Below are 14,999 nucleotides of genomic sequence, written 5' to 3'. Positions count from 1 at the left end.
CTGCTCCCTGTCTAAACTGGGTGGCAGCTTTTTCTGATGAACAAAATGTCTGTCTGTCTTTGGGTCTCTCTCATTCTACAGTCAATGGCATCCCCACAAATTGGTCAGATCACTAGAGCTCTCATGCCATGGATTCTGCCATTTCTTCTGAGAGGATGTTCATCCTGCAGAGACCAAAGGCCAATTGTCCTCATACCTGTCCTTCCATGCCCTTCCTCCAGCACCTCCTCCCCCCTGTGTCCCTCCTCCTGCAGGCTTCCCTGGTGCGAGGCTGGTCAGGACTCCGCATGGCAGCTCCATGCAGCCCTGGGGAGCCCTGCACCCCAGCACCATTCTTGGCCTCTGTTCATGAGTCCACAGTCCCTGAGACCTGCCCTGAACCTCTGACCTGGGTGTCTCTAGCCTTGGCCCAGAGTGTCTGGGTCACCCTAAAATTTTCACAAGGTTACCCCCTCAGTGGTCCTTATCCTCTCTTTCCCTTAAGACAGGGGCCACTGATGACCCCCTGAAACAATCTTGTCCCACAGGAACTTAACAGGGGAAGACAGAACAGAGCCCATCTAGAATCCCCCATGACCCTCAGAGACAGAAGAAGCCACACACAGAGCATCCTGACCATTCCCCTGTCCTGGGGACAGAGGTGAACGGCTGAGAGTGACCAAATAGGACAGTAAGAGCAGAAACCCACAGAGCTCAGGTTCCCAAGGGCCGGGATCCAGGGTGAAAGCTTGGCCACAGGCTGGGACAGGACCCAGAGAGAGCAGAACTCGCAGAAAATGGCCCAAACCTCTGGGAGAGCAGCAAAGGAGGGGGAAGGAGAGACTCACCTAGGACGGTCAGCTGGGTCCCTCCGCCGAACACAAAACACTGTGACACAGGCTCGTACAAAAACCTCTCTCTGGGAGCCCTGCCCCACCCCTGGGCCCCCACCTGCAGCTGTGCTGGAGGAAGCCTGGGCCACTGCCCCCGGCTGCTGTCTGCTCTGCCAGGGGCGCGCGCTGTCCCCGCTCCACCACCTCAGCAGATTGTAGGGTGGATGGATGACACAGCGACTTGTACAGCAGCAGGACTGTTGGAAGCAATTCTTCCAAAGCAGCGGTTCTCAACCTGTGGGTCGGGACCCCTTTGGCCTTCGAAGGACCCTTTCACAGGGGTCGCCTAAGACCATCCTGCATATCAGATATTTACATTACGATTCATAGCATTAGCAACATTATGAAGTAGCAACGAAAATAATTTTATGGTTTGGTCACAACATGAGGAACTATGTTCAAAGGGCCAGAAGGTTGAGAACCACTGCTCTAAAGGAACTTGGTGCCTGATAGGCTGTTTCTACTGCGGTCTCCTGGGATTGGGATGAGCTAGGAGGGCATCGATTGCACTGTGAGTGAGGTGCCATGGCCTAGGGCAGTGGTCCGCAAACTCATTAGTCAACAGAGCCAAATATCAACAGTACAACGATTGAAATTTCTTTAGAGCCATATTTTTAAAAGTGAAACTATAAAGGTAGGTACATGGTTATTAACTTAATTAGGGTACTCCTAAGGCTTAGGAAGAGCCATACTCAAGGGGCCAAAGAGCCGCATGTGGCTCAGGAGCCGCAGTTCGCCGACCACGGGCCTAGGGCGATAGGCAACAGGGGAGCTACAGCGTGCTGGCTTCTTGTCACCAGGAACCATAGAGATCCATCCCCTGGGGTCATGTCCGGACCCACAGAAGCCTCCCAAAGAGGCTCCCAATGGACAAATGGCCACCGTTCGCAGCCACATTGCTGTCATCACTTGAGGAACCCGTGGTGCTTTCACACGGCAGATCCATTCACCTGCTGGAGTTCCCCAAGCCTCTCAGTGGCCACTGTTACCACGGGAGGACGGTGGGGACCAGACCACTGTCCTGCAAACTGGAGGACCAAAGAGAAATTCCCCATTCCGTCATCTGTGCTAGCGTGTGACACACACTGCCTGGTGGAGACAGATCTGCTGGAGGGACTCCTTTCATGAACACATGGAGCACCACAGGAGGAGGAGGGCGAATCTGGAATATCCCATGATGCATTCCTTCCTATCTGATGGACCACGTCATTGGACAGCCAAGGGGAGGATGTCCTCAAAGGAGGTCTATTCCATAGGGGTCCTTTGGTGCAAAGGGGGAACCATCTGGGAGGCAATTTGGCTAAAGTCCAACCTGGACTTCATGAAGCTTCTGATGCCAAAACCATTTTGCAGGAACATGAGGAGGAGTGACCCACCCAGATGCAGCTCGTGGAGGCTGGGCCGCATCCCGACTGAGGGAGTGTCCCCGAGGCCAGCAGCTCAGCCCCTCAGCCACTTCCTGGCATGGAAAAGCTGGAGTGATTTGGGGGACACTTCCAGACCCAACATCACAATGCGGGACCTTATTCTGTCCTCATATGCAAACAACACCTAAGATACAACCAAGTAAATACACTAAAAGCTGGATATAATGGACTAATTCTGTGCAGGGGTGTCCATATAAAGCTGAAATTCCATTATATCTAAAGTAGTTTTCCTAACACGTATGTAAAAAATTGACAAATTAGTCAGTCTCCCCGTCTCAGCGGCCTGGAGTGAATGTATCTCTGACACCAGCTGCAATCAGGGTGGAGACACAGGGAGTGAGGGGCAAGGGTCCAGGGGTGGAGTGGTGGGGGTGCTCTGTCCCCGGGGAGGCCTGACCTTGCTGTAGCCCACAGGCCACACTCTGCCTGCTCTGAGCTGGTCTGACCTGCACTTACTCGGCTCCTGAATTCCAGTTGATATGCCCTCCCTGGGACATCACAGGATGCCCAATTGGTGCCCAGGACTGTGCCCTTTCTAATCCATCAAGGTCAACTCCCGTGCTCTCTCACACCTTCCTGGTGCAGGCTGACATCACCTGCTCCATCCTTAGCCAACCATAGAGAATCTCACCCTCATCTGACTTCAGGTGTTGAGAGGCCTCATCATGGAGGTCCATGCCCCCGGCTAGAGTCACCCTGAGCCTGACCTTGACTCAGGCCCATTATAACATAAGCTGAGTTTCCTTGTGCCTCATCCTCACCCCATGTTCCCAGCACCAGTAACCATGCTTTGAAGGGTGTCCCAGGCTCCCTGATTTGGTAGGAGGAATGAACGAGATCGGGGAATTGTCAGGCTCCGTGATATTAAACTGCTTCTCTGCTGCAGGACTAGTCAGTGTCTTTCCGTAGCTAACGTGCATTGGCAGAGTTTGACAAGCGCCCCATGGGAGGCACTGTTCCAAGCTTTCCCTGACTCTGAGCTGATGGGCCAACCATGAGCCGCTCACCTGGCAATGGCTTTCCCACTGGGCTCCATGATGAACAGGGCAGTTCAATGCCTGTTGCCAATGACCACAGCCTTGGCTCCATGATTTCCTTCCCAATATTTCCATCTGTAGCCCACCGTGCCCTCCTGGGACCCTCACCATTTCTCCCTGATCCCTCCTCAGGGCCCCTGGATCCCTCTCACTCAGCCCTTGTTCCTTTCCAGGTGACAAGGACTGCATCCCAGGGGCTGGTCCTAGAGGAGAAGTTTCGACAATGGGAACCACATTCCATGGTCACTCAGAGCTGATTCAGGTGCCTGGTTGGTTGGTTGGGTGGGTAGTTGAGCGAACGATGGGTAGATGGAGTTACATGTCATAACCATCCTCCCTTTATTTCACCTTGAGAGCCTCCCCCACACAGAACACACATGCCAAATGTCAGATGAGAAATGACAGTTTATTCAGGAGAAGGGGAAACAGGGAGGGATGGCGACCTGCCCAGTCTGAGCGACCAGGGCAGGAGCCGCAGGGAGACAGTGGGGAGCGGGGGAAGGGAGTGTCTGACAGAGAAGTGTTGCCAGAAGTGGGGACTCAGGTCCTAGGAGCACTCTGAGGGGGCCACTGTCTTCTCCACGGTCTTCCCGTCGTGCGTGACCTGGCAGCTGTAGGCGCTGGCGGACTTCCAGTCTTGGCTGGACACGCTCAGGTAGCTGCTGGCCGCGTACTTGTTGTTGCTCTGCTTGGAGGGCTTGGTGGTCTCCACGCCCTGGGTGACGGGGGTGCCATTTGCCTTCCAGGCCACCGTCACACTGCCCGGGTAGAAGTCACTCATGAGACACACCAGTGTGGCCTTGTTGTTGGCGAGCTCCTCAGCGGATGGTGGGAACAGAGACACGGAGGGTGCAGACTTGGGCTGACCTGTGTGGACAGAGAAAGGGGTGTAAGAGGCAGAGGCAGAGCCCAGATGTTGGGATCACCCCCACCCCACGGACGGCCTCTGTGACTGGGCCCGTGTGTTTGTTCCCCTTGGGGACCTTCCTTCCTTTTCTGTCCCCTCTTTCTACTCTCTCCCTGCACAGCAGTCAGCCCGCACCCTCCCAGAAGCTCTTCCAAGTCATCTCTCCCATGTGACCTAGTCAAGCTCCTCCATCCGTAGCCTCAGTTTCCCTGAGTGTTACTGGGGCAAGCTCTGCTCCCTCCTCCTACTCTCCTGAGTTGAGTGTGCATTCTGCCCCCACCTCCCGAGCCCTCAGCCCAGCCTCAGGCCCCCTTCACTCACGCTTCTGGAGCCCCGGCCTCCTCTGAGGTCTGGGGTCTGCACCCAGCCGGCCAGGGTGACCCCAACAGCGTGTGGAGAGGCCCAGCCTGTGCCAGCACACAGTGGGGCCGGGACCCCTGTCTCCCTGGGGCACCTGGCTCTCCAGTGAGGGCCGGGTCCTTGCAGCCAAAGCCTGGGGGCCCCTTCTGGCTCTGCCCATCTCCCTGTGCCTGGTCCCCGGACACCAAGACCTTTCATCTCGCTGCGTTCATGGCACTGATGCCCCCGACAAGGAGCACAGAGACCCCGCAGCCCCCTCGGCACCTCTGACCACCCCAGACTGACACGGCCGCTGGTGGCTCTGAGTCCCCCAGTCATCAGCCCTGACCCTAACACCCTTGGGCTGATGGGACACCTGGGTCCCAGGAATTATGGGGCTCCAGGGTCAGTGAGTCTCTGCCCCATGGGACCCACTCCTTTCTGACCTCCATCCTAAGAGGATTGGGCTCCTGAGGGGCCAGCTTGCCCATCTCACCGTGTCTCTGTGACCCCCATCCTTGCAGCCCAACAGAGGCTCTGAGTGCTTCAGAGTGAGCCCAACCCTCCTCTCTGCCCCCCCACGACTTCCCCTCCGGCTGCCCTTGGTGCCCCCGAAGGCTGGGTCCCAGTCCCAGCCTTGCCCCCGCCTCCTGTGCGGGTTTCCCAGGCCGGAGAGCATTGAGCCCTTAGCCCAAACCCTTGGGACTGGGACTGTCGCTAAGGCTGCCCCATTGACCCTGGTCAGAACCAGCCTTGGCCCCCCTGAGGGCATCTGCCCTGGAGGAGAGGAAGGACCCCCTTTCCTAGGCCTACCCCCAGAGTCTGGGGGGCTATTGGGATTCTGTTATTGAGGTCCTCCCTGCTGGTTACCCCAAGACCAACTTGCCTTCCCCAGAGCCCACGGAGAAAGTGGGGGTCGGTCTGTAAGGCTGGGAGAGCAGAAGGAAGCAGCCCCCAGAGAGAGGAGTGACTTGCCCAAGACAGCAGAGCAGTGGGATGGGTTGGAAAAGGTGCTGAGAGCCACTTACCTAGGACGGTGAGCTGGGTCCCGCCGCCGAAGACATACCACGGTGACTGAGGCTCGGACTAAAACCCGCCGGACCAGCACCTGGGGCCTGGCCCCCGGGGGCCAGTCTGGCACAGGAACCTGCCGGGCATGACGGATGCAGGGCTGCAGCTGTGTTCTGGGGCAGGGCGGGTGGGCAGTCACCCCCCCAGAGGCTGGAGCATCCCCATGCCCGGCCCCCCATCCAAGGCAGGTGGCACCCACACCTGGAGTGACCCAGTGTGTTCTCCCTCCTCCCCAGACTGTCCTGGTCACCACCCAATCCTCAGTGCTGACAAAGACTCTGAGCGCCGTGTCCCCTCGAGGGGCTGTGTGGTGTAGCTCAGACCTCCTGGCCTCCTCCTGGCCTCCTCCTGGGGCCTCTGAGTGCTCCTTCCCCACAGTTTCCCATGTTCCAGACAAATGAACCTCTCCCTGGGCCTGTGGACACTGGGTCATTCCTGACTAATGGTGCTTCCATGTGGAGATTCCCTTCCCTTTGTCTCCATACATTGAGACACAGTGTAGTTCCACCTCTTTCATGAAGCCTTTTCTGAGCTCTCAGACCACTGTCTTTCCATCAGTCCATCTGTCCATCCATCCATCCATCCATCCATCCATCCATCCATCCATCCATCCATCCATCCATTATCTGTCCATTCGTCCAACAATGGCTCCCAACTGTTCCATGTCCTGGGACATGATTGGGACCCCTCTGGCTCTCACCCCATCTTTCCTGGAACCTCTCAGGTCAAAGCCAACAAGACCCTCATCCTGGTCAAGTCCGAGGTCCGGCCTCAGTCCCTGGACATCTCTGCCAGAGGTTCCTCTTTCTGGTGACTGTCCTCCCCTTGGTGTCTGACATCACCCACTCTCGCTCTTTCTCTCTCCCATGACTGTTGACCCCACCCCCCCAGAATCCCGTTCTGCCTGTACTCTCCCTCTCTCTCTGCCTCTGCCCCCACACTGTGCACTCCAACAACTGTCTAGGGGTCTCCCTTCCCTATGTCCAGCCCGGACCTCTCTTTGTGGCTTTAGGTTCACAGGTGCTCGGCCTCACGAACTCTTCTGGAACGCCCTGCAGGCACCTCAGACTCCACAGGCCCCATAGACTCTCCTCACACTCCCCCCCCGCATCCAGCAGGCTTCTCTCCAAGCCTGGAGTCACCCCACAATCCGTTCCCCTCATGGAATCACCCTCTGTGTTAGTCATCCACCAGAAAACAAAAGCCCATGAAGATACACAAATAAACACAAACACCCAAGTCACACTCTACGAGTCAGGATGGCAAGAGTCCTCAGGCTCGGCCTGATCTGATGTCACCTCCCCATGTGGCTTATCTAACGGGGAAGCGAACCCGTTGCCCTGGGGCCAGCATTTTCCACCTGAGCAGCAGCGTCACTGGGTCATGGGTGCATGTAAGATGCGCACGTAAGATTGTTTGAAACAACATTTAATATAATATGAATATAAATGCCACCCTTGTTTCTGACTTAAAGGAAGCAAAACACACAGCTTCTAAGCAGGTTGATTATCTAAGGAAACTTCCTCAACTCCATACAGTGTATCTCCCCACATTTACAGCAACCCTCATACTTAAAGGCAAATTCTTCATAAAAGAATTCTACAGATTCCCACCAATGAAATGAGATGGGGGGGGGGAGGTGCAAGTAATAGGAAAAAAGAGAGAACATGGTTCTTTGCAGGTGAGGAGAGAGTCTACTTAAAAAAAATAAAGCCCACGGAGTCAGATGAAGAACTGTTAGACCTAATCTGAGTTCAGTGAAGTGGCCCAATACAAGGGCCACGTGCGAATATCAGTCGTTTTCCCTTCTACACAAGCAGTGACCACTTGAGACATGAGTTGGGGGACATTTTACAGCTTCAAGCCACATGGTCTTTCAAAGCCTTAGGAATAACCGTAACAGGAAATGGGCAAGGTCTGCAGAGATAAAGTGTGAGGCAATGGGCTGGAAGACACCATAGCAGAGTGAGTGCGTAGGGGCCGACCTCGTTCCTGGAGGGAAATGCTGGGCGTTGCACAGTCCACCAAATTACAGGCACCAAACTCGGATTATGAAAACGAGCGAATTGTTTCTAAAACCCAACAGCGAGAAGGATGATAGAGAGTAGGCATGGCTGTTTTGAAAAAATAAATTATAACCATGGCCCCAAACATCCTGTACAGCTACGACAATTAAAACAGGTGCAATGGATATGGGATCGGATCATTAGATCACTAGAACCGTAGGGAGAGTCTGATAAACCAACGGGTTGGTGTTTGATAGAAGGCGCGTTTATATTCAACAAACAGGGGACGACCGGCTCCCCATTTGGAAAATACAAAAGGTTATGTCCTCACCGACATCAAAATAAACTCCAGCAGAAGTAAACACAAGCGAACAACCCCCCAAACACGGAAAATACCAGCATAAAATAGAAACCCGATCTGATAATATTGAAACAAAGATGACTGCCATGCTTGTCACGGATCACAGAAACCATAAAGAAAAAGTTACACCACTCTGACATATAACAATTAAAAATGGCTTTACGGCAAAACACCCCATTAACCAGAGGCATACAACAACTCAGGGGAGAGTATTTCCAGCATAGAGACTGAACAAGGAGGCTGATATCTCAAATACGGGAAGAGTGTCTATAGATCTATAAGAACACACAACCAACTCAATGGAAAACCACAACAACAGGTAAAATTATGGCCGGCAAATTCGCAAAAGACATAACACCAGGCAATAAAAATAGGAACAGAGAATAAGTTTGATCCATGATCAAATAAGCAAACACATTCTCATTTTGCTCAGCAGATGGGCAAAATAGACAGTGGCTGTCGAATGGGTTTTAGGGCAAGATGTGGAGAAATGGTAAGCAGAAACGCTCAATTTTCACTCTATAGACCTCTGTGCTTAATCTTTTTTTAACAACACGTTACTCTTGTATTAACATTATTTTAGGAGCTAAAAATGAAATAAATCTCCTTGTGAACATTTAATAACTACAGATCATTGTGAAGCGAACATTAAAATTAGGCAAAATCCCACCGACCAGAAACATACGCTGACATTTTTTCTACATTTTCTGACAAGCCTTGGAAAATGCACTCATATTAAAAAGTCCAATTGCGCCCTGGCTGGCCTGGCTCAGTGGATAGGGCATCGGCCTGGGGACTGAAGGGTCCTGGGTTTGATTCTGGTCAAGGGCACATGCCTGGTTTGTGGGTTCAATCCCGGGGGGGGGGGGCATGCAGGAGGCAGCCGATCAATGATTCTCTCTCATCATTGATGTTTCTATCCCTCCCCCTTCCTCTCTGAAATCAATAATAATAATAATAATAATAAAAGGCCCAATTGGGAGCATTCTGTATATCTGGCACCCTAGACATCCTTTTAAAAATGGAATTTGCCATATTACTCAAGATGCTTCAGAAACATAATTTTATGCAAAATTCCACATGATGGATGCTCCATGCTGTCATGATTCCCACTTTTCTGTGGGATGTTTAGGTTCTCTCTCATCATTAACAATGCTGGGCTCATCATTTTTTGTTAAACCTTTGGTTATATCTTTGATTATTCCCCACCCCGAAAGGATGAGTTCCTAGAAGTGGAACCACACAATATAAATAAATACACTTTCCTTTATGACGATATAATGGTTGTCCATCTTAGTCTCCCATGAACAGTCTATGAGAGAGCCGGTTCCTCCCATCAACCCCTGCTACCGTCATTTCCAATGCACTGGCCAATGCCATAGGAGAGTTTTAAAAAATATATTTCTATTGATGTCAGAGAGAAAGGCAGAGGGAGAGAGAGATAGAAACATCAATGATGAGAGAGAATCATTGATCCGCTGCCTCCTGCACGCCCCGCCCTGGGGATCAAACCCGCAACCCAGGCCTGTGCCCTTGACCGGGAATCGAGGTCACAGCGTCCAGTCCTGGGACTCCTTCCTGTCCTGGGGCTTCGGCCCCCTCTCTGGGCCTCTATCCCTGTCTGGAAGACGGGGATGACACCAGGGCCTTACGGGGACCCTGAGAGGGAGGGCCTGCCCCTAAAATGATGGGTACATCCTGCCCCTGCCTCCCAGAGGACTGGGGTGAGGAGAACGAGGCTCTAGTCTTAGGTGCGAAATTTAAGGGGTGCCCAAAGCCTCAGTCATCGAGATAAATACATTTTAATAAAACACTAAACAAAAATCAATGCTAATAAATCCACAATGGACAAAATGCCAACTCTTTATATACAGCCAGCGTCTGCCCAGGCCCCCGCTCTCCACCGACCCTCCCTTCGTCCACCTCTCCCCCATGGCTCATGGGCTCCTTACCTGTCCTTCAGGCTCCGAGGGCTGCTTCCCACCGGGTCTTGGGGGCCTGGGCCCTGCTCCGAAGCGCTGCTGGTAGGGGCAGCAGCCATGGGTGCCCACAGCAGGCCCAGCGGCCTCAGGGGCCAGCGCTGCTTGGGGCCAGGGCTCTACTCCCCGGAGTCCTCATGGCCCACTTGGCAGGTCCTGGGCCTCATCTGCCTTCAGGGTCAAGGGCACCTCCGGCCTGATCCTCAGCGTGAGCTCCCAAGGGTCCTGCAGGGCTTGATCGACCCCCTTCACTCCAGGAGTAACGTCAAGTTCATGAATGTTGAAACCATCCAGACCTAGGTCACCTCTGGGCCTCAGTTTCCACATTTGTGAAATGGGTGCTGTTGGCAGGTGCCCCTGGTCCTCACTGGCAGTGGCCATCCCCGTGTGCCCTGGCCCGAATGGCCCCATCTTCTGCCTGGGCCTTCTCCGGTGCCGGCCCCCGTGCGGGTCCTCTCCGGGGTGGTTACCCCGGGGGATCCTCCTTAGAGTGGCATCTGCCAACTGCTCTGCTGTGGTTGGAATCAGAGCTCAACCATCTCCCACAGTCACCCCTGCTGGCCCCGCCCCTGGGGTGCTGGGTGGGGCACACCTGCTCCTGCCCTCATTCTCTGGTTCCCCAAGGGCCTCTCTGGGCTATGGAGCATCTACCTCGGGCCTGGAGGGCAGCCAAGTGCCCAGTGGATGAGGAATTGAATTCCTTGCGGTGGGCCTGGGGCTGCTCTTCTGACCAGGCCCCCAGGCTGGGCCCCTGCACACTCCACGCCTGCCAGTCAAGCCCGGCCCTTCCTTGGCTGGTCTGGTCAAGCCTGGTAAGTTTGGTCAGCTCCTGGGCTAGGCCAGGGCCCGGTAGGGAATCATCCGTCCCCCTCTCTCCAGGAGGAGCGTCAAGCTCAGGGATGTTGGAACCACCCAGACCCAGGTCACCTCCGGCCTCAGTTTCCTTGTCTGTGAAGTGGGGAGAGCTCTCTGCAGCAGGAGGGCCCGAGGGTGAATGGGATCATGCATCTGCTAAGCGCCAGCACAGAGCAGGCGTTGAACCAATGCCGGTTCCCCGTCCACCTCTCTTACTTGGGCTTCAGAGCAGCTCCGCAGTGATGGCGATCCTTTTGAGCTCGGCGTGTCAGCATTTTGAAAAACCCTAACTTAACTCTGGTGCCGTGTCCCATATAGATTTTTTTTTGATATTTGCAACCATAGTAAAACAAAGACTTATATTTTTGATATTTATTTTATATATTTAAATGCCATTTAACAAAGAAAAATCAACCAAAAAAATGAGTTCATAGGTTCGCCATCACTGTCCTAGTGTGTCCTTGAGCCAAGTGTCCCCATTCTACGGGTGAGAAAACGAAGGCCCAAGAAGACGAATGCAGGATCCAAGGCAGCTCCAGGGTGCAGGGTGAGCTGGAACCTAGCAGTGACCTTGTCCCTGCACTTCCAGCCCTCACCACCCGGAAGGCTTGTGCTCTGCTCCCCGGGGAGCCCAGGTGTGGGCTGTGCTGGGCAGGGTGCAGGCGGGATGCGCTGCCCAGGTGCTTGGGGTCGGGGCTTGTTTGAAAACCCAGGAACATAACACATAATGTGACGATGAGAGTGACGCTGCTGTGTAGCCCCGACAACGGGGTCTGCTCCCTCTGAGCTCAGGTGACCTCCCCTTTCGAAGATGAGACATTTCTGTTCAAGCAGCTTCCTACTTCCTGGGCGCCACGCAGCCAGGAGGCCTGGCCCTCGCACGGCTCCAGGGCGTGCTTTGTGGGTCTCCGCAGGCTCACACTGCTGGTGTCTGGGAGAACTCGGGTGGTAGGTTCCTGCCTGTCACACCCAGCACCCACCCGCTTGCTTTCCAGTTGCCTTTGGGCCACAGGATCCTTCATACGTCCGCTCAACTCCGGAGCTGCAGTCCCTAGGGCTCCTGGTTTTCTGCTTCAGCAACTACAAAGGGGACCCCAGCCCCCAACAACCTTGACTTTCCTGGGAGGTCCCTGGCCCATGTTTTGAGTCAGGTACTCATGAACTCTCCTGCTGCCCTTGGTGAAAATCAACCCAGATGTTTCCATGGGAAGCGGTAACACATTGCCTGGGACTTCAGTTTCTTGGTGTGGACAACGGTTGCTGGGAGACCACTGTCTGAAGGTCTCTTCGCATCTGCACGTCTCGTGAGCAAAGGCACCGATTGCCCTTGTGTTGGACCATCTTTTCCAGGATGCTTGTAGAGAGGGTGTGTCTCTCTGGAGCAACATGTGCTTACCGGCCGGTATGAAAGATTTGGGGTCCCCCAGCTTGGATGTGCGGCTGTCACCTGGCCCTTTTTACAGCATCTTGGGGGTGCTCAGAGGACTGATGTAGGACGCTGATATTTCAACTAATATTCTTGATGACACTGATACTCTAGGTACGTAAGTAATGAACTATGAGCAACAGAGTGGCCTTGGTCTCTGGCCCAGGAGTCTCGTGTCTCCGGCCAGCACCCGGGAATCTACGGCAGGCTTGCTTTTCAGCCTGCAAGTAGTCAAAACTCTCAGACTTTCTACTGCTCCTGACAAGGGCAATAATGAGCAGGAAGGAAGAAGTCAAGCTGATGGTGATCAGGACTTAACGGTTTGACCAAACTCATCAGAGCAGCTTTCAAGGAACCCCAGGCTGGATCTTCCCACTCCCCGAACACAGCTCAGGCAGCGTCTGGGGGATGAGGTCCAGAGCTCAGGGCTGGACCGCACAACACCCGCTCCCCTGGCCTGGGAGATGGTCAAGGCACCGAACAGTGACAGGGTGTGGGCGCCAGGGGGCCCCCTGATCCAGTGCGGCTCCTCCCCATTTTGGTGCTTGGCTCTCTTCAGCCTCTGACCTCGGGCTCCTGGTACCTTGGGGACCAGGGGTTCCACTGGAATTGTTCCCTTCCCATCACCCACTGCTCAGAGCCCAGAAGGTGTGCTTGCCCCGGGGACAGCCCCGGAGCTTGGGGGGGAGAAGGGACTGTCCCTAAATGCAACATCCCCAGCTGCCCCCCTCCCCCACCCCAGCACCTGCCATGACCCCTGGGCAGACACCACCACAGACCACATCCTCCTGCGGTGGCTGCGGTCGGAAATCCGAGTCTGGCTGGACCCTGGGGACCCTCGAGGGATGGCCTGGGCTTTCCCAGCGGGTACAGCTGCAGCTCTGTCCCACCCAGGTCTGCTCCCCACCCCCTCCCTAGCCTCCTGCTCATCCTCCATCCCACAGGCCCCACAGACCCTGCCTGAGGCGGTGGGCTCCTCTCCCCGGCCCAGGTCTCCCCAGCTGTCAGCGCCCCTCCATTCCCAAACTCAAGCCACTGGCCCCTCTCACCTCACCTTGAGAATGTCATTGTCTTTCCCGTGGGGGTCGGGGAGAGGGTCTGGGGCAGAGGGTGTCACAGGATCCATCTAGGGATATGACAACGGTTCTGAAATCTCTGAGTCCCTCTGAGGGGTCCCCAGGAGGCGACAGAGAAGATGCTGGCTCCTCGAGAGACCCTGGGAGTGCAGCCCCCTCCAGCAAATGGGGGGAGAATACCGCTGGTTCCCTAGAGAACAGGGACTCACCCACCTGGTGGGGGTCCTCCAGCTTCTGCTGATGAGAAACTGGCACAGAGAGGGCGAGTTTCTTCCCTAAGACACACAGCCACCTGGTGTGAAGACCATGTTCTGGGGCCAGCGAGACCTGGGAGGTATGCACCTTTTTTGGACGTGGGGTGGGGCCAGCCTGGAACTGGGGGCTTTGGGAAATGTCAGTGCTTGAACCTCTAACTCTCCAGGTCCAGCTGCCCGAAGTGCAGCTGGGAAGGAGAGATTCCAGGAGGGGGCAGCAGAGACCAGCAGCAGAGGGAGGCAAGGACCCAGAAAGGGCTGGAGCTCCAAGGGGAAGGCAGGCAGGAGAGCACGGGAGGCGCCCTGGAGGGGTGGAGGGGTGGAGGTGGGGGAGGGCTGGGGGAGAGGGGCGGGGATGCAGGACCCCAGCACCCACCTCACCCCTAGAACTGGGAACGGGTGTTGGGAGAGGCAAGTGAGGCGAGTGGTGCCTGTTTAGGAAGGATCCTGATTTTCCTTCACGTTTGGATGTTTATTCTTCATGGAATATATATTTTAAAATATATTTTTATTGATTTCAGAGAGGAAGGGAGCGAGAGAGAACGAGAGAGAGAGAGAGAGAAACATCAATGATGAGAGAGAATCATTGATTGGCTGCCTCCTGCATGCCTCCTCCCGGGGACCAAGCCCGCGAATCGGGCACATGCCCTGACCTGGAACTGAATGCGGGGCCCTTCAGTCCGCAGGCTGACTCTCTATCCACTGAGCCAAGTCGGCCAGGGCTCATGGAATATCTATTGTATTAATTTCAATTTCAAAAAATATCGCCTTAAATATGACTCTCTCAGTGACTGGGTTTTTGGAGCCGGGCACTCTCCTTCCACCTCCTGGAACTTCTCACGGCTTCTGAGAGGAGAGAGGGAGGAGCAGAAGCTGGAGAGGCACTGAGACAACCCGGGGCTCAGCGAGCGGGTGGGGGCACCTCTGGAGCCACCAGTGCTGACAACAGTCTCCAAACTCAGACTCGCCCCCACCTGACACTTCTCAGCCCGAGACAGAGGCTCAAGGGCTCTGAGAAGCTGCTGAGTCCCCCAGGCCTGGGGAGGGGAGCCCAGGAGGACTCCTGACCCTGAGGCCCTGACCTACAGCTGCTCAGACAGCGGGTGAGCGTGGGCACCAGGCCCGGCGGGCAGGTTTCTGTCCCACTTCCCCATCCGCCTGTGTCACTGTGAGCATTACCACTGTCCCACACCTGACAGTAATAGTCCGCCTCGTCCTGGGCCTGGGCCCCGCTGATGGTCAGGGTGGCCGTGTTCCCCGAGTTGGTGCCTGAGAATCGGTCAGGGATCCCTGAGGGTCGTTTGCTATCATCATAGATGACCAGCACGGGGGCATGGCCGGGCTTCTGAATGGTACCACTGGACATTTTTACCCCCGATGTTGTTCCCC

At 55.0% G+C, this 14,999-nt stretch overlaps 3 protein-coding genes and 1 gene segment (V, D, J or C); all 4 read right to left on the bottom strand.

Annotated features, from left to right (window-relative positions):
• LOC111823484 (immunoglobulin lambda-1 light chain-like) overlaps nucleotides 1-14,999 on the bottom strand; it is a 350,281-nt gene that overhangs the window by 19,702 nt on the left and 315,580 nt on the right. The gene's annotated exons all lie outside the window — the stretch shown is intronic.
• The window catches only part of LOC102434976, a 233,834-nt gene that overhangs the window by 12,844 nt on the left and 205,991 nt on the right, over nucleotides 1-14,999 (bottom strand).
• The window catches only part of LOC102435897 (immunoglobulin lambda-1 light chain-like), a 40,785-nt gene that overhangs the window by 941 nt on the left and 24,845 nt on the right, over nucleotides 1-14,999 (bottom strand). The window contains exon 3 of the mRNA XM_023745016.1: nucleotides 828-867. Within this exon, the coding sequence (XP_023600784.1) occupies nucleotides 828-867 (40 nt within the window). The remainder of the gene's footprint in view (nucleotides 1-827; nucleotides 868-14,999) is intronic.
• LOC106694557 (immunoglobulin lambda-1 light chain-like) overlaps nucleotides 3,730-14,999 on the bottom strand; it is a 33,354-nt gene continuing 22,084 nt past the window's right edge. Inside the window, exons 3-5 of the mRNA XM_023745017.1 lie at nucleotides 14,803-14,935; nucleotides 5,611-5,668; nucleotides 3,730-4,203 (exon numbers count right to left, since the gene is read on the bottom strand). Of these exons, the coding sequence (XP_023600785.1) occupies nucleotides 3,884-4,203; nucleotides 5,611-5,668; nucleotides 14,803-14,935 (511 nt within the window). The 3' untranslated portion in view covers nucleotides 3,730-3,883. The remainder of the gene's footprint in view (nucleotides 4,204-5,610; nucleotides 5,669-14,802; nucleotides 14,936-14,999) is intronic.

The sequence above is a fragment of the Myotis lucifugus genome, unplaced genomic scaffold, assembly GCF_000147115.1.
Source record: "Myotis lucifugus unplaced genomic scaffold, Myoluc2.0 scaffold_509, whole genome shotgun sequence".
Lineage (NCBI taxonomy): Eukaryota > Metazoa > Chordata > Mammalia > Chiroptera > Vespertilionidae > Myotis > Myotis lucifugus.
The sequence above is the reverse complement of the archived record's forward strand: the minus strand, read 5'-3'. Positions and strand labels throughout refer to the sequence as shown.